Here is a 25,241-nt window from a genome sequence, read left to right as displayed (position 1 = left end):
GAACTAGAAAGTAACAATACAAGGAATATTTCACAGTATAAAAGGACCCAGTAACAGCTTAGAGCTGAAACTATGACGAGCCAGGTCTAAAGGAGAGGCAGACTTTTATGCTGGCATCAGCCAATGGATGCAAGCATGCAAATCTCCACACAGCTGAATGGTAATCATTCAATCCTGAGCTGGCTTGGTTACCATTTGCTAGCTGAAAGACTATCTGTACCAATGCATGCAGTCCTATGCAACAACATGCATGCAGGAAATCCAGGGCTATTTGCCTGCAGTTCAGCTGTAGTAGGTGATTGGTGGAATGATGATCGCATTCTGAGCTGCCCAGAACTTCAGAGCAATTGCAAATGACAATGTGACTCATTGCGAATGCACAACCGAATGCGGGCTGACAAGCCAGAACTGTCCGTTTGCGGCTCCACCGCAATGGACAGAACACGCCACAGGAGGAATCCTTACAATGGCAACCCTTTCAGTAGATGAGGGGGGTTCTACAAGGCCAGTTTATCAGCAAAAGCAGTTTTTCAGAGGGAGGTCCAGATGTAAACCTCCAAGTACTTCAATGTACTGGACCTTTTAAAGTGATACTCTTAATTATAGTCTAAAGGTGGCTACACACGATACAATAAAATGATCCGATTTTACAGCAATTCGATAAAAACAATCGGATCTCCCGAAAAAATCGGAAGCTTTTTTTTCATTCGACTGAAAAATCCGATCGGATTTCCCGTTTTCTTCGATTTTTATCGATCCGGAATGCCAGATATTTTTCTTCAATCTTTCTAAAGATTGTATGGTGTGTGTTAGATTGTCAATTTATTAATATACACACCCAAGCAATTTTGCCAGAGTATCCAATCATTTTTATGATGATTGGGGAAAAAAATTGAACATAGGTGTGTGGTACATTGGTCATATTTTTGAAATGTTACAATCAGTCAGAAAAATTGATTGCAATTCTTAAATTGAACAGATATTTAAAAAATTGTATGGTGTGTGGCCACCTTAAGCCTTACAACAGAGATATTGCACAGGAAATTGCATATACAAAATGAGTTTCATATTCATGTTTAACATTGTGTTTACTCTGTGTTTTCTTCATTTATGTTTGTGATGATGTCAGAGCTCTTGGATAGCTTTAGCAGAGAAACAAGCTACCAGTACCAAGTGTTTGCTGAAGAAAATGTATTTTTTCGGTGTCCCATTGTCTCATCTCCAAACGAAAAAGTCCAATGGTTCTTACACAAGTCTGATGGAAGTTTTGAAAAAACAAGTACTGGAAAAGATCTGCAAATTTCAGAATATAGGTCACTGCTTTGGTTTTCACCAGCAAAGGGCAGGCACTCTGGAGTGTACATGTGCCAGTAAGTACAACAAGGTCACAACTATGTGTGATTACGCTTTCATTTCACAGCTAAACTTAATTAACAAATGTTCTTTGTATCTGCACCAACCAACATCTAGTAGCCAGAAAGTTCTGCAATGCACAGCTCCTAAGATTGCATACACACATCCAATGCTGATTGGCCAAATGTACCCCTTCCATGTAGTATTAGAGCTTACCTGTACAATCTGTTTATAATATTTAAAAACTGTTGGCCCTCATTCTATATGGAGGTGGTAATATTGACCAACGATGTGCTTATGCACCCTTAGTAATTACACGGGCTGCTGCAGCTGTAGCTATGCCTTGTAGTGTTACTAAGGACTGCATTTGGGCTATATTGAGATAAAAGCTTGGTTCTGAAGGTAAATTACCAGAGCTTACAATGAACCTATCACATGTATAGTCCGTTTGAGGACTCATCATGACCACAAAAGTTATTTTGTGTGCTGACATTGACCCTGCTGTGTGCTGTACTTATATTTTGTTGCTGCATTGTGGTGTGTTGTGTGTTGTAGCAACACAACACTTGTATACTGTAATACAGTGTAGTGTATGGATGGCTGCATCACTTTTCTTGCCTGCTGTCACTGTAATTGATTGTCACTGATCCCCACACAGTGTCACCCGTATCACCTAACTGTGCATTAAAGTCAGTAAGTGGTGAAAAAAATAATAATAATTTACAGTGTCCCACACATGTTTTGTTCTCAATGATTGTTGATTGGCATATGCAGTTACAGCAACACACCTTACTGTGCAACTGTGCGTTACTTTCACTCATATATCACAGTCAGTGAGTGGTAAAAAAAATAAATAATAATTTACAGTGTCCCACACATTTTTGTTCTCAATGATTGTTGTTTGGCATATGCAGTTACAACAACACATCTTACTATCTGACTGGGCGTTACTTTCACTCATATCAGACAGTCAGTCGGTGAAGTGTCAGAGACATTTCTGACAATACTCCTTGCTTGGTCGCTCACTCAAATAAACATGACAGGCAGAGGCAGGTTTAAACTCAGAGGTTCTAGGGGGCGTGGTGGTTAGTTATCCTATGGCCATGGCATATGTGATCTTCTGCAGAAGAAAGCCATTATTTCCCAGGATGCAGAAGAGGTTGTTTAATGGCTCACTCAGTGTTCCATCTCTTTTACCTCTCCTGCTGCCAATGTTCCAGCATCCTCCTCATCATTCTCTGCTGTGGTCAACCACACCACCCCCTCGTACCCCTTCAACTGAATTAGATTGCTCAGAGGAGGAGATATTTCCCCAGGCATTGACTGACCAGAGTGACGCACAGTTGTTCTTGCCATCAGATGAGGGAAAGGAGCAAGGCAGACACTCAGACCAAAGTCCTTAGGTCATCACAAGGTGTAACTTCCCTTCTGCTGCTACCTCCTGTGAGCTTGAAGCTGTAACCAATGATGAGGGTGATGATATTGTTTAACAAGAAATAAATATGGCAGCCAGTCACAATATCCTTTATGTGTCCTTAACCTTGGCGGTATGGACAAGCTGAGCTCTTCCATGTACGCCAAGGTGCATTGCTCAGCACCTGGAGGGTCTTTTCACTTACCTCTTTTTTTGCAGAACATGTAGCTAGCACTTTGCTAGCTACACATTCTGTCCGATCGCCGCCGTTCCCCGCCGAATTTCCCCGATGAGCAGCTAAAGGGGCTGCCCCCCCCCCCGAAACGCCTAGCACAGCCTGGCGAATCACCGCCAGGCTGCGCTATGGGAAGGATCGGAACTCCCCATGACGTCATGACGTCAATGACGTCATGTCCGATCATCACCATGGCGACGGGAGAAGCGACAATAGGAAATCACACTTCTCGCGGGATCTCGGACGCGTAAGTATGGCCGGTGGGGATTGGGTGGGTGGATTCGGGGCGGGGGGACATGGCGTACTGCTGTAGCTAGCGTATTGCTAGGTACAGCAAGAACAAAAAAAATTATTTAACAAAAACGGTAATGCGTACTTATGTACGCATTACCCAGAACGCAAGGGAGGTTAAAGCCACAAGGCTTACGACGCATACATGTAAAAACGGCACTGAGAAATTTGGGTGCAGGGTGAAGCTGACACTATTCCCCATCCAGGCCACCATGGACACTGGAGAAATACGTAATTTGGCTTCCAGCTTGAATTACGCTGTATTCATAAAGTTGGGCGCTGTCTTTTGATGGTGCTCAAATAACTGTATGCCACTATAGCCATAATTCACATCAGAGCCTATGGCGGCACACGGTGCCCAAATTTCCTGAGCCCTTTTTACCTGTCTCTGCTTAGTTATAACTACCCATCTTGTCAATCCTAAAAGACCTCCCTTTGAAGTAAAATGTGTGGGTCCCAGTTTTCTGGTGTAACCCCTTTTCTACAGTAGAAAGAGTATCCCATGTCATTCCTTATCCCAGGTCTTGGTCTACTCAACACTCTCTATGTAACTTATTGTGTAATGGATGCATATTTTCTATCTAATTTTAGTTCAGTATTGAAACAATACATGACAGGAATACGTTGTTTGGAAGTTTCTGTTTCAATGGAGATGACTAATGTTGTTCTGTTGTTTACTTGGTACAGAGTGAACAATGTGTTCAGCAAACTATTAATACATGTCCAGTCTAAGGAGGATTGTGTGCAGTATGGTCCTAACCTTCTGTATTTTACAACTGATACCAGCTGGTCAATTTCTTGCCCTTCACTAGGTTGTAAGTTATGGACTACGACATCAGATGTAACTTGGTATAAGGTGAGTTATTTCTTAGTAATAACCTAGCACGTTTATAATTTTAGTGTATGTATATACTTAAAAGAATACTGTAGGGGGGTCGGGGGAAAATGAGTTGAACTTACCCGGGGCTTCTCATGTCCCCCCCCCCCCCCCCCCCGAGAACATCCTGTTCCTGCGCAGCCACTCACTGATGCTCCGGCCTGCCTCCGGTTCACTTCTGGAATTTTAGACTTTAAACTCTGAAAACCACTGCGCCTGCGTTGCTGTGTCCTCGCTCCTGCTGATGTCTGCCTGATGCGCAGGCAGTGTACAGTCTGCACCTGCGCAGTATGCTCCTGGTGACATCAGCGAGAGCGAGGACACGGCAACGCAGGCGCAGTGGTTTTCAGACTTTAAAGTCTGAAATTCCAGAAGTGAACCGGAGGCAGGGCCCGTGCATCGGTGAGTGGCTGCGCAGGCACAGGATGTCTGCGGGGATCCATTAGAAGCCCCAGGTAAGTTCAACTAATTTTCCCCCGACCCCCCGACAGTATTCCTTCAAGTATACTTAACCCGGGGCCCAGATGAAGAAGGCACATTTATTGCGGATTTCCCTTCTGTGTTAAAATAACACAATTTTTGATACAAAAATTAGGTATTACTAGCGCACACTCCCATACCTGGTGTTTGTAGATGTTATCAGCGGCAGAGCTCAGCAGAGAATGGCACTTTTGTTTACCATCCGTATAAGCACAGTGCACAGGTGGCCAAACACTTAGCGATTTTAGCGCCCGATCGATCTGTTGGCTGCCATAAGCCGCAGGCCGATTCCGGAATGATTTCAGCATGAAATCTTTCAGTAATCAACCATGTGAGGCTGCCTTGCTGCCCCCGGCTGCTGTTCCCCCCTAGTGTAAATGTAACCCCCCCCCCCCCTTCCCCCATGCCCCTGCATTAATACATTACCTCTCTGTCGCCCGCCAGACTCTTCTTCTTCTTCTGAATGGTCCAGGGTTTGTGCCCTGGACCATTCAGAGGCTTCCCACTACTGAGGTATCTAAACTTTACTCCCCCTCCCCATCACAGGCTCTCTTTAATGTTTGTAAACAGTTAAATGATAATTTATTTTCCTGGATAACAACAGCATAATATATAAATGAAAAGTACCCATATTTTCCCTGAAGCAAGACAAGATTATGATCATTGTAACCTTTTCCAATCACAGCATTTTTGTTAAGTCAGTAGTTTCTGCTTGGAGGTTTTGTTTACAGAAATTCTGTAAACAACAACATCTCTCTTCCAGTGTAACGAGCCTGAAAACCACCCATCGTATTTGTGTCCTGCACTGTTGGACATACGTCAGGAACAGAACATTTGCAAAAATGTCCCTGTGGGACATACGAAGGGCAATAAAATTTCATATTATGTCCTATGAATTGGAATGGATGTGGATATAGTATTATTTTTTATTATTATATAACATTTTGCACAGGCTCCATGCAACACATTGATGATTTTGAACCAAGACTATTCTGATGTGTTTACAGAGACTCTGTAACAAAATTTTCAGCCTTATTTCTTCTATCCTATAAGTTCCTATACCTGTTCTAATGTGGTCTGTCTTACTGCAACCTTTCCTAGTTGCACAGTGGCTGTATTATCTCTGTTATATAATCTAATCTTCTTTCCTCTGATGGCTTTGTCTGGCTCAGGCACTCAGGCAGGGATGTGCTGCTCTGCTGTGATAGGATAGAAGCTATATACATCCGCTTCACGCCCCCTGCAGGCTCTGTATGAGTCAAAGACTTAGCTCCTCTCAGCCTATCACATGCAGTTAGCAGCCATGTCTTTTGTTTGTAAACACGCATAAAACTGGCAATTACAAGCCAGGATTGCAGCAGGGAGTGGCAGAAACAGCACAGAGGGGCCAAGAGAACATAATGAATAGAATGGTATGCTTTTTATTGTAAGAATTTTAGCGTACAGATTCTCTTTAACATTTTTTTGTTCATTTTAGTCTGAAAATTTTTCAACTGTAATCAAACCATCCAGACCTTCTCTAAGCATAATTAATAATGTCATCCAGTTGAATTATACGTACATTCAAGATGCTGGAAATTATACTTGCGATTTTGATGTTTCTATTAATAGTAGCAAATGGACAGTAAGAGCAACTACTGAGGTGCTAGTTGATGGTAAGTGGTTTGTAAAAATGTAGAGCTTGTTTTTCTCTTTGCATAATAGTTACTGTAATAATATCAATTGACCGAATGTGGCAGTAGCCAGGAGTGAGACACACTGCAAAAGCTTTATCAGTGAAAGAACCAATAAAAGACAATTAGAACGACTTGTACAAAAATGGATGCGATATCCAGCTAAAGGATTCTGATTGGATGTTCTGAGCAACTGCTTCACTCCAGTTTTGCACTAGATTGACTCCTATTATCTTTACACTGGTTTTGATAATTGTATAACATTGTCTTAAAGTACCACTATCACGGAAATTATCGTAATACTTCTTATTTGTATGTGTCCGCATGCATTTTAAATTTTTTTTTTTGCGATAGTGGTCTTTTAACCATTTGTGCCCATAACCATTTAAGAGTACCAGTCTAAGGGTGACCATATACCATGCCATGTTTATTGTACAGTTATTGTATGTAGTATGATGGCCAACAGGTTGAAAAAACTTAGAATAGATTGCTTTGGTAAGTATATATTACATGAAAATGGTAAGGTTGTATATTGTACGTAGAGATGGGCCGAACGGTTCGCCGGCGAACGGTTCCCGGCGAACTTCGGTGGTTCGCGTTTGCCTCCCGCAGGCGAACGTTTCCGGAAGTTCGGTTCGCCCCACAATGCACTATGAGGGTCAACTTTGACCCTCTACATCACAGTCAGCAGGCCCAGTGTAGCCAATTAGGCTACACTAGCCCCTGGAGCCCCACCCCCCCTTATATAAGGCAGGCAGCGGCGGCCATTACGGCCACTCGTGTGCCTGCATTAGAGAGAGTAGGGCGAGCTGCTGACAGACAGCCTGTCTGTCTCTCATAGGGAAAGATTAGTTAGGCTTAGCTTTTCCTGGCTGCATACCTGTTCAGTGATCCTGCCACTGCATACCTGTTCAGTGATCCTGCCACTGCATACCTGTTCTGTGAACCCACCCACCACTGCATACCTGTTCAGTGATCCTGCCACTGCATACCTGTTCAGTGATCCTGCCACTGCATACCTGTTCTGTGAACCCACCCACCACTGCATACCTGTTCAGTGATCCTGCCACTGCATACCTGTTCTGTGAACCCACCACTGCATACCTGTTCTGTTCAGTGGACCCGCCACTGCATACCTGTTCTGTTCAGTGGACCCGCCACTGTATACCTGTTTAGTGAACCCGCCACTGCATACCTGTTCTGTTCAGTGAACCCGCCACTGTATACCTGTTCTGTTCAGTGAACCCGCCACTGCATACCTGTTCTGTTCAGTGAACCCGCCACTGTATACCTGTTCTGTTCAGTGAACCCGCCACTGCATACCTGTTCTGTTCAGTGAACAGTTTGGTGTGTCAGTGTGAAGCAGTACCTTAATTACACTCCCTGTTTGATGTATACACATGCAAGATGTTTTAAAGCACTTTAGGCCTGTCATTTAGCATTCAATATGATTTCTGCCCTTAAAACGCTGCTTTACGTCAAATCCAGATTTTTCCCAGGGACTTTTGGCGTGTATCCCACTCCGCCATGCCCCCCTCCAGGTGTTAGACCCCTTGAAACATCTTTTCCATCACTTTTGTGGCCAGCATAATTATTTTTTTTTCAAAGTTCGCATCCCCATTGAAGTCTATTGCGGTTCGCGAACTTTAACGCGAACCGAACCTTCCGCGGAAGTTCGCGAACCTAAAATCGGAGGTTCGGCCCATCTCTAATTGTATGACCAGCCTTGATAGGTATTTCATAGGACAAGAAACTGTGACTTGTCACCAAAATGGAGTAATGTCTGAAAAAAGGAAACGGAACTCACAAAAGGTGGGTTGAAGAAGGGGCCACCAACCTCTTTAGGCAGGTGGAGATTCACATACCCGACTTTACTTTAGTACAGTCAGTGGCGTAGCTAAGGAGCTATGGGCCCCGATGCAAGTTTTACATGGGGCCCCCCCCAAGCACTCTATACATAACAATTGATACGGCATGCCAAAACCTGCCAATGGCAACCACAGTGTCAGAGGTGCAAGAAGAGACTGGGAAACAGTTTGTTAGTGATTACTACTATTCACAGCATCTATAGATGTGATTATTATGAGCACAGGACAAATAGAGAGGTAATAATGTAGATGAGGGAGAGCCCTTCGGGGCCCCTCTGGCCCAAGGGCCCCGATGCGGTTGCTACCTCTGCACCCCCTATTGCTACGCCCCTGAGTACAGTATATCCGCTCCCAGGAGCAAACCAAGGATTTTTAAGGTCAGGGATTCTTGAAAGGCCTCCCTCAGCCACGCACAATACAGTATAATAATATTGTAGGACATCATGCTGGGTACACATAATGCAATTTCCTGTCCAACTGACAGGATCTGACAATTATTTCTTAAATGTCCGATCTGCTTCAGTTTGGATACAGATAATAATGAGGACAGCCGACGTTGCTAATGAAGGGGAAAGTGAATCATTTGCACAGCAGGGCACATGGCTGTGCTCATACCTGACTCTGTTAAGTTCCCCAGAGCTGATCCCTGCTCTTTACACACACTGCTGCTCCATCCAAAGTCACCTGTAGCAGGGAAAGAAGAAAGAAATGGGGCAGTGCTGTGAGCTGCAGGATGCCTGCAGATATTCTGATGTCTCAACTTGTGCCTGGCCCCACACAGTGGACTGGCCCTGGTCTGAGGGGGGATTCTGGGCAGCTGTAATTCCCCCCTGCGTTTGCCTATGGCTCCATTATATGCTAAACATTCATTTACTAATTAACATGGTGAATTTGTTAATTTTAGAGAAGATAACCTAAAAGCCTAATTCAGCAAACAATTTTCATGCTAACTTTGGAATGATTGATGATGTAACTTTATACTTTAGTTCCAGAACGACAACAGCCTCCAGAAATTTTGGGTCCTTCCAATGGAACAGAACTAAAAGTAGAGCTAGGTAAAGAAGCTTTCTTTACTTTTTTTTTTGTAGCTTTAGTTCTAATGCTTTGAGTTTAACAGAATATTTCCCTAATTTATTTTTGCTTATCAGTACTTTATTTTTATTTTGCTTTGGTTCTTTCCATGAGCGGGCTTATTAACCCTCTCCCAACCGCCTAACGCCGATCAGCGGTGGTAGAGTGGCACTCTCAGGTCCAACTAATGCCGCTCCTCGCGAGATTGGCAGTGAACGAGCGCTTGCTCACACACGTTTCCTGCTGTCAACAAAGTAGGGCTGCATCATCAGCCTGCCAGCCACAATCGGAGCTGGCAGGCTGTAATTGTTTTTAAAAAGGCAAACAAACATGTGTACAGTGCTGCGATCTAGCGCAGCTCTGTACAGGGGCCAGCCTTGTCACTTAACTGTCCCTCCAAACGGCTCACAATCTAATTCCTATCATAGGCATATTCCTATGTATCTGTAGTGTAGTGTAAGAATAGCAATCTAGGGCTGATTTGGGGGGAAGGGGAAAATAAAAAATAGGGGTTTTTATTTTTTTATCAATAAATTTTTATTGTAGTTTTGAACATACAGAAAGTTATGCATATAAGTAACTAGGTATTGTCTTATATTCATAGTAGTCGGGTTTTTATTTTTTAAAAAATCATTTTAATTAATTAAAAAAATAAATAAATTGCAGCAACAATCAGAGACCACCACAAGACTGCTCTATTAGTGGGAAGAAAGGGTGGTATAATTAATTTCATAAACTGTTAAAGCTGTGAAGTGCCGGATTGTAAAAAACTGTCTGGTCACTAGGGGGATATAAACCACTGGTCCTCAAGAGGTTAAATTGGTCTGAAGCTCAGCATTTTTAGCAGAACAGCATTTTAACAGTTAAACACAGTACTTAGGAGTTGATTCATTAAGCGGCACTGCTAAAGCAGCACAGCTTAATGAGAGGAGCGCGAGTTATGTACACGCCACGTGCGGTAGTGCAGTGTAGCGTGCACTGCTAACTTACTTGCTGTCAGGATCTCTACTGTAGCATGTTCTGTCGGTTGCGGTGGGACTGAAACCAGCCAGTTCTGACTTATCTGCTTGCATTCGGTTGCGCATTCGCAATAAGTCTCATTGTCATTTGCAATCACTCTGCACTTCAGAGCAGCTCAGGATGCTGCCATGACTCCTCCTATTGCTTGCTGCAGTTTAACTGCAGCCAGATATCCCTGGATTTCCTACATGCATGTTGTTGCATAATATTCCATGTATTTGTTATGAGAGTCCTTCAGCCAGCAGCTTGTTTTTTGATTTCACCATATTTTATGGTGAAATATTTTTTTATACAGATACTAAACATATCTGGTACAGCAAAGGCATAGCTTAGAACATATGCTCAATTCAAAATTAACATAATAACAAAACATGTGTTACAGATCATAACCTCGCTTACATTAGAAGCCATATATCGAGCCGTGTATGCCAACACTGTATCTTTCTTACTGAAGTAAACCCTTTTTCCTCCCCCCTAATTATACCCCATCCCCTGCACCCACCCACCCTTACTCTTCTCTTCAAGTGAACCACCTCTCATATATCTACCAATACCCAAGATAAATCAAACTCTATAAGACTCTTGGCCTCTATATCTACGTATTATCGTCATCCATCGGCGCCCAGCATCATTTGCCCTCTTCTGATTCTGTATATATGTGCCACTTTAACCAAGAATTAGCGTGTGACAGGGATTTACTATGAGACTCCTGCAATAATGTTTCCATATGCTCAATGTGATCTATTTCCACTCTCCATGCTTTAATTGGTGGTGTTTCATTGGATTTCCAGAACCTGGGGATAGTTAGTCTAGCTGCTGTTAAAATGTGTCTAAGCAGAGATTTTTTAAATTTCTTCATTGGCATAGGTATCATCAGGAGAATCAAGGATTCCGGGCTATCCTCTATCTGATAATAAAAACAGTCATTTTTGATTTTTCCGAATTTTATCCCAGAATGGTTTTATACGACAGCATGAATACCAAATATGTACCATTGAACCTTCCTCTACCCCACATCGCCAACACAGTGGGGGAACTTCAGGGTTTATCCTATGCAAAACTAAGGGTGTTCTGTACCATCTAGACATTATTTTAAAAGCATTTTCCTTTCCCCTTCCTGAGATAGATACCTTATTAGCAAAGATGAAAGCTTTGTCCCACTTTTCTTTAGAAAATTCCAAATTAAGTTCTGAATGCCATTTTTCAATATAGGTAGGAGTGGAGTCATAGACATTACTTAAGAGAATTTTATAATAAATCGATAGGGCTTGTTTCACTGGTGGATTTAAGGGGTTATCCCTCACCGTATAACCCTCTTTCAAACATTGCCTTAGAAAGTGTAATAACTGCAAGTAAGCAAATTGTGGGAACTCAGCACCCTCTAGTCTATCTATCAATTCCTGCCTAGTTGGAGGCTTACCCATGGGCAGGAGATCTCTGAGTGTAATATCTTCCCCAAGGACTTGTCGATTTGGAAATCCTTGACTGAGTCCTGTCTGGAATAGAAAATTGTTCCACACTGGCGTTAAGGGGCTAAAATAGGAAGCTATCCGATGCTGACTCAACAATCTATCCCACAGATTCAATGTCACCCTTGTGATTTGAGACCATCCAGTGTGAAATTTCTTTCTATCTATTCTATGGATCCAAACAGCCGCATAAAGTCCCCTTTGAGCCAGTTCGTCTTCCAGGATTGCCCATTGATGTGACTTAAATGCCCAGTCTTTCATTCTATTTAAATGAGAGGCAAGTCGATAAAGTTTAGGATCAGGTAATGCCAGTCCCCCATCTTCTTTAGCTCTATATAATACCCTTGCTGCCAATCTGGGTCGGCGACCCTTCCATATAAATTTAGACCACATAGTAGAGATCACCTTAAAACATTTAGATGGGATATGTATTGGCAATGTTTGAAGTGAATATAGCAAATGTGGCATTAGGTTCATTTTTAAAATGTTAATACGTCCTGTCCACAAGAGAAACATACCGTCCTATCTCTGTAAGTCCTCTGTGAATCTTTTAATAAGTGGAATGAAATTTTCTTTATAAAGTTTAGTGGGGTCCTTCAGCTAGCAGCTTGTAATCAAGCTGGCGCAGGATTGAGTAATTACCATTCAGCTGTGTGGGAATTTGCATGCCTGCATCCATTGGCTGATGTCGACATAAAAGTCTGCCTCCCACTTCAGACTCCACCCGACATAGCATACAGCTCCCTGAGTTGTTGCTGGGTCATTCATGTGAATTGTATATTGCATTGTTTAACCTTGTTTCTTGCTTGGACGTTTGCTGTATCCGCGGGGATATAGCTTGGATTCTGCCATCACCATGTTGGTGATTGGTATGTATTTCAATGCGACTGCCAGACTAACTTAGATACGACCTTAGCTTTACTGACCATTCTCTCGCCTAGTCCTTTGTACTGCAGCTATCTGATCTAACCTCACATGTATGACCTTAGCCTGTTATTGACTCTGATTCTGTCTAGTCCACTGTACCACTGCCATCTGATCTAACGTGTATGATCCTAGCCTGCTACCGACTACGTCTGTTGTGTATTGTATCACATAGCACCTAGCGTGATAGGCGGTATCGGAAGCCCAGAGCTGCAGTTGCTCTGGGCAATCTTGTTCCCTGGTTCATTACTCCTGTGGCCACCTGTGTAGCGCCTTCCATTACCCAGCTACATAGTCTTGAGCACACGTGCTGACCCAGAAAGTATGCCCTCCAAGCATTACACTTTCGCTCCTTCTAAGTTACGGCCGCTCCACTGAACACGCTCTTAGCCCCGGCGGGTCCAGTGACTTTACAGTAATGGACATGATCCCCGCACTTTGATTGGTCTGTCTGGACTGCCTGTCAAGTGAGGTCAAGTAGGTCTCCAAGTCTAACATGTAAAGAAGATATATTTAAATCTGTAAGATGTGTATGTAGTGTTCATTGCATATGGTGTATCTAAATGACTGAAATATGGCTATAAAAGTGACATAAGCATTACGAACGAGGTTGTCAAAGAACCAATATTCTCTTATTTATTTTTCATTTGAAAAATCTCTTGAAATTGCTGACAAGACGTGTGGATACAAGACCCGGCCTTCACTTCACTTAAAAAGACAGTCTTTTTATGTGACGTGAAGGCCGGATCTTGTATCCACATGTCTTGTTCGCAATTTCAAGAGATTTTCAAATAAAGAGTAAATAAGAGAATATTGTTTGTTTGAAAAACCCTTTTCTTTTGTCTGTTTGGAAAGTGTTGCTATATTAGGGGTGGAACCTCTCTATTTTTTTATCCTTGCCAATGATATAAGCTTGACGAAACCAAAACTTTTCACTGACCTAGTTTCTCAAAGCTAGTGCTGTGTGGTTGCATGACATATTTTATTATTATATTATTATTTTTGTGTACAGGAAAGCCATTTAATCTAACATGTAGACTACGATTTTGGTATCAGAGATTTTTCAACCCAGTTATTAAATGGATAATCCAGTATCCAGCTTCTGACCATGAGGTAACATACTCCGGAGGACAAGAACTTTGGTAAGAGAAATATGCAGGTATAAATAAACAATATGGCTGCAGACACAGTGCTACTGCTGGAAATCCCGTTTCTTTTCAAAATCATTCTGAGATTTGGCTCAGATTGCGCTGTTGTACTTTTGACGCTAAAGATTTTTTTTTTCCAGCCCAGATACCAAAAATTATAACGGAACTGAATGCTTCTACACCATTACTTTGAATGAAGTAACTGAGAATGACTTGCAAGCAAAATTTTACTGCTATGCCCAGAGTTCTATAGGCAATGTTACATCATTGGTAGTTTTATCAATGAAAGAAATAGGTAAATATTAGTTATAATATGTATCAGTATAATACTTATTATACTTATTTGATGTTGATGTTAGGACTGACAGTATTGTCATGACAGTTAAAAAGTTTGGGAATGGATAATGTATACTGTACTTTGAGTAATTTCAGAAATATAAACTAAGCATCTGGTAATAATCACATGGCCAGACTTACATGCCTAACTTTTCAAGAGTTCCTGAGACTGAAGCAGATGTAAGTGGAACTGAGAATAAAATGCCATTTATTATTTATTTATTTTATTTATAAACATGTTACGCAGCGCTGGACATTAGTTTAGGTTACAGACAATATTTAGAGGTGACATACAGCAATATGACTATACAGGAATATATGCAAACCAGATCACGCAGCACAGTACGAGTACAAGGTAATGCTTAGTCACTGGATGGGAGCATAGAGATTAGGCAAGTTGAGTTCACTCAAGAGTTTACTGAGAACCACAGGATGGGCCTTTTTCCACTGCACAGCTAAATCGCAAATCGCTAGTGATTTGTAAATCGCTAGGGTTGTTACTTTATCATAGAAATCATGAGAAGTATTTTCCACTATAGTGATTCGATTTGGAAATCGCAAATCGCTTTCTAGAGCGATTTTTTAGAGTGGTAATGCAATGCAAATGAAAAATCGCAATCGCATAACAGTATTAATGAAAAATTGCAATAGCTGGCATTTGTGATTGTGATTGCTAGTGGAAAAGGGCCCGATGGGTGTACGGTAGTGGAGGTGCATGAACAGGTAGAAGACATAAGGAGGAGGACCCTGCCCGAAAGCTTACAATCTTCAAACTCCCGTTACCACAGGATACAGTACAAGGACAAAAAAAAAATGAAAAAGGGGGGGCACTAAGTAAAGTATCAACCATGTAGTCACAGTATTCAGGTCACTCTCCAAGAACGTTCAGAACATTTGCCTCCTAAATTCACTGGCACTGTACTTGTACTGAGTACCGACCAAATCCAGAATTTTAGAAGCTCTTCAGCCAAAAGTCCCTCAAACTGAAACACATTCAAGCTACACTTGTTATGATTCAAAAGCATGTATAAGACTCTGGGCTTGATTCACAAAACGGTGCTAACTGTTAGCACCCTGTGAAAAGTGCTTTGCACGAAATTTCACGTGATAACGGTTATTGCGTGCAAAAATGTGCAAATTTTTCGTGCATTAACGGTCACGTTCGCACGTTAAATTCGCGTTATTGCACGAACGTGAATGTTAACGCCACGGAAAATTTATGTTAACGCACTAAAGTGAATTTTTGCGCGACATAACCGTTTATTGTGCGAAACATATTTTCACGCGAAAAACTTTTTCACGCACTAAAATGCGCGCAAAGCCGTGCTAACAGCTGTGCTAACAGTTAGCACCGTTTTGTGAATCAAGCCCTATGAATTGATAGGAAAACACACTATAGTAATTTTAGATAGGTCCAGTCAAAATCCTGTCTTGAGAGAAATGTTTGTAGTTCCTATAGCTAGTATTTGTTGCTGGAAAAAAATAAAACAAAAAACTTCTAGTGAAGAGAGAAGTAAGAAAAACGATATTAACAATGACGTAAAAACTGCTCTCAGATTATAAAACGAGTAATTATTGCCACCAAAGGTATCACAGTCATCTATGAATTGAAGGGAACAGTTTACATGGCATCTATGGACAATAGATACATTTTCTCCTAAAAGAGAACCTAAAGCAAGAGGGATATAGAGGCTGCCATATTTACTCCCTTTTAAAAATGCATATTGCCTGTCTGTCCTGCTGATCCTCTGTCTTTAATATGTTTAGCCATAGATTATTTATTTATTTTAAGTATTTATATAGCATCGACATACTATGCAGCGCTGTACAGAGTATATTGTCTTGGAACTAAGTGTCCCTCAGCCCCTCTGACACACACAATCTAGTCCCTACCTACCATAGTCATATGTCTATATACTGTATGTATTGTGTAGTGCATGTATTATAGTCTGGGGCCAATTTAGGGAGAAGCCAATTCATTTATCCGTATGTTTTTGGGATGTGGGAGGAAACCGGGTGCCCGGAGGAACCCCACACAGACACGGGGGAGAACATACAAACTCCTTACAGATGTTTACATGGCTGGGATTCGAAACCGGGATCCCTGCACTGCACGGCAAGAGCACTAAGCACTACACCACTGTGCTGAACAAGCATGCAGATCAAGTGCTCTGACTAAAGTCTGACTAGATTAGCTGCATGCTGGTTTTGGGTGTGTGATTCAGACACTATTGCAGCCAAATAGATCAGCAGGATAGCCAGGCAACTGGTATTACTTAAAAGGAAATAAATATGGTAGCCTCACTTTAGGTTTCCTTTAACTTTTATGGTATGTAATGACAAAATCAGAACAGTGCAGTCAATTCTTCATACCGCTGAAGTTATTTGTACAGTGCTATAAAAATTAAAGTGAATGGAAACTTGGCATTTCGACACTTTTACAGATATAATAATAGAAAAAAAGATTTATGCCATACATATCCTAAAATATCTAACTACTATTTTTTATTCACAGAGCCTAATTATTGATATTCCTTAAACTGAACCTTAACTGTGAAGGAAAAAAAGTTTTACTCACCTGGGGCTTCCCCAAGTCCCCTGCAGCTGCCCTGTGCCCTCGAAGCTTCGCGAGTATCCTCCGGTCCCCCGTCGTGGCTTAGTTTCATTTTCGGCCAACTAACAGTCGGCCCCCGGCAACGCATCCTCTTCTTTGCCTTCCCCGCCGTCAAGCACGCCATGCACAGGTGCAAGCATGCTGCGCCTGGTGGGGAAGGCGAAGAAGGGGACGCTTTGCCAGGGGCCGACTGTTAGTCAGATGAAAATGAAACTAAGCCACGACGGGGGACCGGAGGACTTTTTTGTCCCTCACATTTAAAGCGGATCCAAGATAAAAAACGAACTACAGTATAACAAGTAACTTGTCTCTATATCTTATCTAAAGTTTAGATAGTTTACACGGCAAATCTAGCTGCAAACAGCTTCAGCAGTTTATGATTATTTCTTCCTGTGATACAATGACAGCAGCCATGTTTTGTTTGTCACATTACACACAGGCAAGCTGATAGCATCTCCAGCCCTCAGCCTGTAACAAAAGCAGTCCCCTGTCCTCCTCCCTCCTCTCCTCTGCCTTTGAAATCTCTGGCTAGTAACCTCCTCCTCCTCCTGCTCAGACTGAGCTCCCATAAGCCCTTGCAACAGTGCCAAGGCACTCTGAAAAAGCTGTGGGCGGGGCGTGTTTAGTTTATAGGGAATTAGAGTATTAAAACAAAACAAAAAAAGTATTTGGCTTGAGGAGGAATGCCCTATAAACTATATGTAAGGAACACAATTATGCAATGAGTAAAAGTTTATCTCGGATCCACTTTAAGGTTACCTTTAAATAAATCTTTTAGATTTTTTTTTTTTATAGGTGCCATTGGAACATGTGTAAAGCTTTAACAACTATAATGGAAAACATGGAAGCCATTAGTAGACAATGGTCAATCTAAATTACAAGCTGATCAGATGATGAGCTAATTTTTTTTTTAGACCAAGTGGTAATGTTGATTTGGTCTGCATCATTTGAGCCTTAACCGCTTCCAGACTGGGCTAGCTGAGAGCTACGTCCTTTTTATGTCCGCTTATCCCTGCTAGGGCATGATTTCAACTCCCGCATTCGTGGCATACACGCCACTCCCATCGTCTGCCCCAATGCAGTGACGCTGTAACCCGCTCCGTATCTCGGTCAGGAGCCAATTTCATTGGCTCCCCGACTCCATGATCATTGTGAGCCAATCACAGTGATCACTGGTTGTATTTTTTAAAAAGTGTCTGTGTTTTTTTAGGGGCCAGAGATGCCAAGTACGTAAAAGGTTAAAGTGGAACTATAGTCAAAATATCTTTGCTACAATAGGTAAACCATAAAAACCTCTATAAATAAACAATTATTTGTTCGATAATTACTAAAAAGGTTAATAGACTGTGTTTCATTTTGCTCAGAAGCTTATTGGTAAGATGCTGCACTGCCGCACAGCTTCCCAGATTGTAATATGATTACTGATTGCAGGCGATAAAGATGAGCAGACATTTCAGAAAATATTTTTTTATTGCTTACAGTTCCCAGCCCTGCATATCCTATGAGAAGCTTGTGATTTGTACACAGATGTTAATATTTAGAGCCAAAATGAAATAGAATAACAATAAAGGTTAGGAAAGCAAGATATTATTTTATGCCATACTGTAATGTTTTTTGAAATAGTCAGGCAAAACCAAAGCTGCATCGATTCACGCGCTTTTATTATTGACATCTTCTAATAAAGCCAGTAATTTCACATTTGTACTATCTGTGTCAGTTTGTGTAAGCTGTACAATTGGTGTCAATAATTGATATATGTTTTTTTTTTTTTTTTTTTAATAGACATTGTTTTCCGGACATATATACTATGTGCATCAGTGCTACTCCTGATCATCATGCTGTTAGGGAGCGGAATGGTGTATTTTTACCGGATTGAAATAGTGTTACTTTATCGTAATTTTGTGACAAAAGATGAGACTATTGCAGGTAAAAATTCATGATTAGCAGTTTTTACATAATTGATCAGACTACATGAATAACAGTATTACATAAACAGAAAAATAGATAACATTTGCTGTCTTCCATGAACATCAACAACAAATCAATATTAACCACTTCACCTCCAAGGGTTTTTCCCCTTAAAAAAACTGAGCAATTTTCACCTGCCAGCGCTCCTTCCATTCATTCGCCTCTAACTTTATTACTACTTATTGTAACGATTGGTGTCAGCACACAGAGAGAATCTGATTGTTGATGATCTGCAGAATCATCAACAATACAGATGTATACTTGATTATGGATGATCTGCAGAATCACCAATAATACAAGTATGACTAACCTCTGGACACCTAATGAGTAAAGTGCTAGATGAACTGAAGGCTATCTCCCGAGGAGCGGGAGATGTAAATGGCTCGGCCACGAGCCACCTGAGGAGCAGGTGGCCCTGGGCAGTGCAGAAACTATCTCCTTGATAGTGAGGACCTGGTAACCAGGGATAATGATATCAGATGGTAAACTGTACTGCAGCCAGGGTAAAAGACCACTGGCTGCTAACAGGCCGTACTCTCTGAGGGGCGGGAGTCCTGGTTGCAGCTGACACCTGGTGGAATGGGGTTACTGCTAGTACAGTTAGACTGAGCACTCAGGGAGAGTGACAGCTTGAGTGGTCGGGCAGGCCAGATCGACAACACACGAGCAGATCAGGTACAGAGAGAGAGAGACTGATTCGGTAACCGGGTACAGGCGAGTCTGGCAACAGGTAGGCAGATATGCAGAGGTACCGAATCAGAAAGCAAGATAAAGGTCAACAGAGCAAATGGTCATAACATATAAGTATAACAAAGTCCTAGACTGGGGTGTGAGTTCCTTGGTCTCGACACCCTGGAACTAGTCTAGAGTATAACACAGAAATAGCACAATGTTCCTAAGCTGGAGTGTGTGGTCCTTGGTCACAACACCCTGGAACTGGTCTAAAGTATAACACAGCAATGACACCGTATCCCTAAGCTTGGGTGTGAGGTCCTTGGTCACAACACCCTGGAACTGGTTTAAATGATAACACAGCAATGACACAGTATCCCTAAGCTTGGGTGTGAGGTCCTTGGTCACAACACCCTGGAACTGGTCCAAATGATAACACAGCAATGACACAGTATCCCTAAGCTTGGGTGTGAGGTCCGTGGTCACAACACCCTGGAACTGGTCTAACATAACACAAACGTAATCTGGCTAAGTGTGAATTCCCAGGTCCTCCTGGTTTTAACACACTGTGAGATCTGACTGGTCTGAGTGCTCACACGTTAGTATTCGCAATGGCAGACAACCAGCAACTGACAGGCAAGAAGTATATATAGTGCAGCGCTCCTCAGCGCCGCCCAGTCCCACTCCAATCACCCACTGCGCTGGGATCAGCTGATCGTCCTGATCAGCTGATCCCTATCCTATTGGCATAATGGTCCTGCCTCCTAGCGCGCGCGCGTAGCTCTCCATCGGTGTGCACTATTAGGCTCAGACAAACCAGACGCATGCTGCTGTGCGGAAAACCGCCGGTCTGAATGCGGAGACAGCCAGACCGCGCGGCGGTGTCTCCGCAATCCATTACACTTATCACAACAAAACAATCTATATCTTGTTGTTTTTTTTCGCCACCAATTAAGCTTTCTTTTGGGGGTTCTTTTTGCTAAGAATTATTTTATTCCAACTGCGTTTTGACAGGAATAATACGAAAAATGGAAAAAAAATATTATTTATCAGTTTTTGGCCATTATAGTTTTAAAATACTACATGCTACTATTATCAAAATCCACACATTTTATTTGCCCATTTGTGCTGGTTATTACAACGTTTAACATTTTTCCCTAGTACAATGTATGGTGCCAATATTTTATTTGAAAATAAAAGTGCATTTTTTTCAGTTTTGTGTCCATCCCTATAAGCCCACAATTTATAAAGTAACAGTAATATACCCTCTTTATGCACATATTTAATAAGTTCAGTCCCTAAGGTAACTATTTATGTATTTTTTGTTATTTGTAAAAAAAAAAAAATATTTAAAAAAAAAAATTCTGGTAGCTAATGGGGAGTGTGGAAGGTCAGGGGTTAACTTTAAATGTAAACATAAGGGAAAAATATGTCCTTTATTGAAAAAAAAATGTACATGTAATTTTACTATTTGGGCACAAGATGTCCTCGTAGCTGACTTCAGTATGCGTAGTATTACTACGCAAACAGGAAGCAACACGTGGATGGTCTATATGAATGGCAGAGCCATCTCATAGACGGCTGCGGTCATTCACATGGGGACTTAGATGAACTGTGTTCCTATTCATTGATCTAGCCGCTAACGATCGTTGGCAGTAACGAACGTGGGGAGGTACGGGGGGGGGGGGGGGGGGGGCGAGCGGGAACGCACGGCGGGGAGGGATGTAGTAGCTACATTCCTGCACAGTGTTGCGGCATTTTGCAGGTATGTGGTTACTTGACCCGGGGGAGGGGAAGTGGTTAACCTCCCTGGCAGTCTATTAAGATCGCCAGGGCGGCTGCGGGAGGGTTTTTTTAATTAAAAAAAAACTGTTTCATGCAGCTAACTGAAAGTTGGCTGCATGAAAGCCCACTAGAGGGCGCTCCGGAGGCGTTCTTCCGATCGCCTCCGGCGCCCAGAATAAACAAGGAAGGCCGCAATGAGCAGCCTTCCTTGTTTTGCTTACATCGTCGCCATAGCGACGAGCGGAGTGACGTCATGGATGTCAGCCGACGTCCTGACGTCAGCCACCTCCAATCCAGCCCTTAGCGCTGGCCAGAACTTTTGATCCGGCTGCGCAGGGCTCGGGCGGCTGGGGGGACCCGCGAGCAGCGGCGATCAGGCAGCACACGCGGCTGGCAAAGTGCCGGCTGCGTGTGCTGCTTTTTATTTCGCTCAAATCGGCCCAGCAGGGCCTGAGCGGCGACCTCCGGCGGTGATGGACGTGTATAGTCGTCCATACCCCTGAGGAGGTTAAACACAGATTTGTTTCAATTTCGGCTTCATAGATCAAAACAGTGGCCAGTTCCACACACAATAGTGACATCTACAGATGTCAGGAAAACATTTCTCAGGGAATTGCTTACAAGTACAAGTGCAGAGAAACCTGGAGCAAATGTAGAGCAGTTTCCCCAGGCAGTCAGTCTGAACTTGCCTGATAAATGCCTGACTAGAGTGCCCAGGGGAAAATGTCAATAAAAAGAGGACTATGGGAAGTGCAGATTGTTCTACTGAATAGATGCAAGGTAATGAGAAGATTGCTGAAATGGTGTTGCTGTGGTAGTAATAGGCTTCAACCACTTCTGTGGTGACACTGCCTCCATAATATTGTGTGTTTACTGCAGTACTGTCCCCACAATAGTAGTGAAAGCCTATTACTACAATAGGATCACTACTGTGGTAGTTTGCACTATAGCTGTGCACTATAGTTGTGGCACACTCTGCCAGCAGTGTGGTTTTCCCACTACAATCTTAACAAATACATGCAAAATCAGCTGGGAAATTTGGGCCCAGGGTGAAGCCAAAAATAGATTACCCTGTGTTGGCGTTTATTGCTATTCCCCCTCCAGGCCACCATGGACTCAGGGGAAAGATGTAATTTGTCTGCCAGTTATTGGTGGCAGCAGCCAAACTCGCTGATTTTAAAGAAATTTGGATGCTGCCTTTTGACGGCGCCCAAATTACTGTCTCAGCGCAGCTATAGCCATAATTCACATTACGGCCTATGGTGAAGCATGGTGCACCCAAATGTCCTGCGCCGTTTCAAATTTTAACAGTTCCCATTCCAATGAACACATTTACTACAGAGTAGTTTCCAACAATAAGCTCCCACAGGCGGATGTTACTGTATTTATTGACCATACAGCACTACTTTCACGGCTGCACAGCAAGTACTGGAGAATGATGGTCGCATACCAGGAGCTAATATGTAAATGATTTTCTCAGAAATCAATTGTAACAACATTTTCCTTTAGATGGTAAAGACTTTGATGCTTTTATATCATATGCATCAATGAGCGCTGAGTTCAACATGGAGACTTTTGAAAGCTATTCAGATGAATATGATGATGTGAAATTTGCAACCCAAATGTTACCAGGTGTGCTGGAAAAAAAATATAATTACAAACTCTGCATTCGAGACAGAGACATTTTGCCTGGAGGAGGTGAGCCAATTAGGATGTTCTTAAACTGCTCAGCAACGTTGAATTTGTAATGTCCAAGTGATGAAACGCTTTGCATGATAATGAAATGATATGTGAACTCACAGCACAAGTATACTAAATAACCCACCAATTGACTCCTGAACAATAATAATATGCAGCCTACATAATACTATACCTGGCAGCCTACTGTTTGTGAGTACTCAGTGCCGTTTACTTACTGCCTTCTGGTTACCGGCCACACATTATACCTGAGGAACAGAGCTACACTGACCACATATACAACGGGGGTAGGGTGTGGCCACACTTGTTGTTGTTGTTTTTGGGTGGGGAAGCTAATCTAGACTTCAGTCAGAAACATGTGCTGCATGCTTGTTCAGGGTCTAGTCTGTTTTGAAAACTTCTCACAGTACTGTGCATTCATGTCACCATCTTCCTAAGGCTCAGTTCCCACTTGCACCTAGGGGGAGCGGATAATCTGCTCCGATGGTCCGGCTGTAGCCCAGGGCAGATGCGTTACCCCCATAGGCTATATGGCGAACACATCCACCTGCCCGGGATTATCGCAGACTGCAATCCCAAGGATCTGACAGAGTGACAAGTGGGAACGGCTCCTATTTATAACATAGGAGTCGTTCACTGTCCACTTAGCAATGAGCGGAGAATGCACAAAAAATGTCTGCTCTCCACTCAAGTGGGAACAGAGCTTAGTGTTCAGTGCTATAAAATGCATTGAATACATTTGCTTTCTCATTTTCCCCAGTGATCATCTCATTTTCATCATGTTAATGTGCCTATTCCTTCAAACCAAAAACAATAAACAAAAGGAGAAAAACATTTATGAAATACAAATCACATTTTATGTATGCAGCTCTTAATAAAGCCAGTCATTTAAACTTCCTGTTAATTCTCACTTGCCCAAGCTGCATACAGTTTGCATGACATTCCATTGAACGTCTCTGCAGATGACAAAGTTCCTATCTTAAATAAGCAACATCCACCCTCTAAGTTACAATTCAAAACATTCTATAACAAGTGATAAAAACAATATGCTATAATGTCTATCATCATAATTCATAATTTTGCTACCTTTTGTCTATAATAATACAGCAGGGTCATGGTTATCGGGAATTCAAGCAACCAGAAGTCGCAACTAACCGGAAGGCCTGATGGATAACAGGGATCTTTGTTTGGGATGTTCTTGGGGGCTTGCGCTGCCACAAAATATTCATTGAGCCTCCACTGATTCTCCAGTGATGTCCTGCATCACCTCCCGGGCTCCTAGCGGCTTCCAGCGTCCGTGCATGCAAGGCGGTGTGTCACGGTACCTATTGTGGGTCAGCTGACACTCTGGCTTCTGTGCATGGGGAAGCTGGAAAGCCACTAGTAGCCTGTGAGGTGATGCAGGACATCGCTGGAGGATCAGTGGAGGCTTGGTGAGTATTCTGCCTGCACCTGGGGGATATTTGTGCTTTTTTTGGCCAGTTGCTTAGGCAACTGGCAAGCACATGTATCCGGCATCAAGCGATCCCTGCCGGAGGCGGATACTGGTGACTGTGCTGTACTAACAAAATAATAAACTATTTTAATTGTCATTGTCAGATTGCTAATTTATTAGTACGGTATAACTTCTAAGAGTCCTACAAAATTTCATTTCTTTTATTTTGTAGCTTATGTTGAAGATATTGCCACGTTCATGAAGAGAAGCAGACGAGCTATCGTCATTCTGTCTGAGAAATACATAACAGGTCCCCACGTGTTTGAATTGCAAGCAGCTATTACTTGCTCACTAGAGGAACAGGAGTCCCTCAGGGTGATTCTTATTAAGTTAAAACCATTTAAAGAGACAGAGTGCTTGCCAAGCATAGTGAAAAAGGCTCTAAAAGCGCTGCCAATGGTCGTCTGGAAAGAAGATTTAGTAAGCAAGTCTTCTCATGCAATGAAATTCTGGAATAAGATCAGGTATTACATGCCAGTGAAGAGATTACAGAAAAATGACAAATTATAGCTTTCAGAAGACCAGTGATATTACTGATGGTGAGGCTTTCGTCACCTGTTACTATCTATCTAGTTGACATTGTTAAGAATACGTTGTTGCAAAGTTAATGTTAATTGAGAAGTGTATTAAAAGTGATATAGAAGCAAGATGTGGAATTGCACTGTCACTTGATTAAAAAATTATTCTTCCGTACGGCTCTATTTTTCAGTGTATTGTCCTCTAGATGTAATAAGATTTGCTATTGTAATGGCTAGGCTTAAATTTTTCACACCACTAAATCTTACAGAAAATCATTACAAAGGTTCTGATATAATTGATTTAACAGACTCCATCACATGCCCCCTGGTGG

General features: G+C 42.3%; 1 protein-coding gene across 1 annotated transcript; it reads left to right on the top strand.

The window, feature by feature from the left end:
- The first annotated feature begins 1,122 nt into the window (after window positions 1-1,122).
- IL18RAP (interleukin 18 receptor accessory protein) lies at window positions 1,123-25,007 on the top strand. Its single transcript, XM_068266020.1, has 9 exons — window positions 1,123-1,370; window positions 3,981-4,149; window positions 6,128-6,305; window positions 9,178-9,246; window positions 13,688-13,817; window positions 13,964-14,118; window positions 18,556-18,699; window positions 22,708-22,896; window positions 24,564-25,007. Exons 1-9 carry the CDS (start codon window positions 1,123-1,125, stop codon window positions 24,899-24,901), a joined length of 1,620 nt encoding a protein of 539 aa, XP_068122121.1. The 3' UTR covers window positions 24,902-25,007.
- Window positions 25,008-25,241: the final 234 nt, after the last annotated feature.

The sequence above is a fragment of the Hyperolius riggenbachi genome, chromosome 2 (assembly GCF_040937935.1).
Source record: "Hyperolius riggenbachi isolate aHypRig1 chromosome 2, aHypRig1.pri, whole genome shotgun sequence".
Taxonomy (NCBI): domain Eukaryota; kingdom Metazoa; phylum Chordata; class Amphibia; order Anura; family Hyperoliidae; genus Hyperolius; species Hyperolius riggenbachi.
The sequence above is the reverse complement of the archived record's forward strand: the minus strand, read 5'-3'. Positions and strand labels throughout refer to the sequence as shown.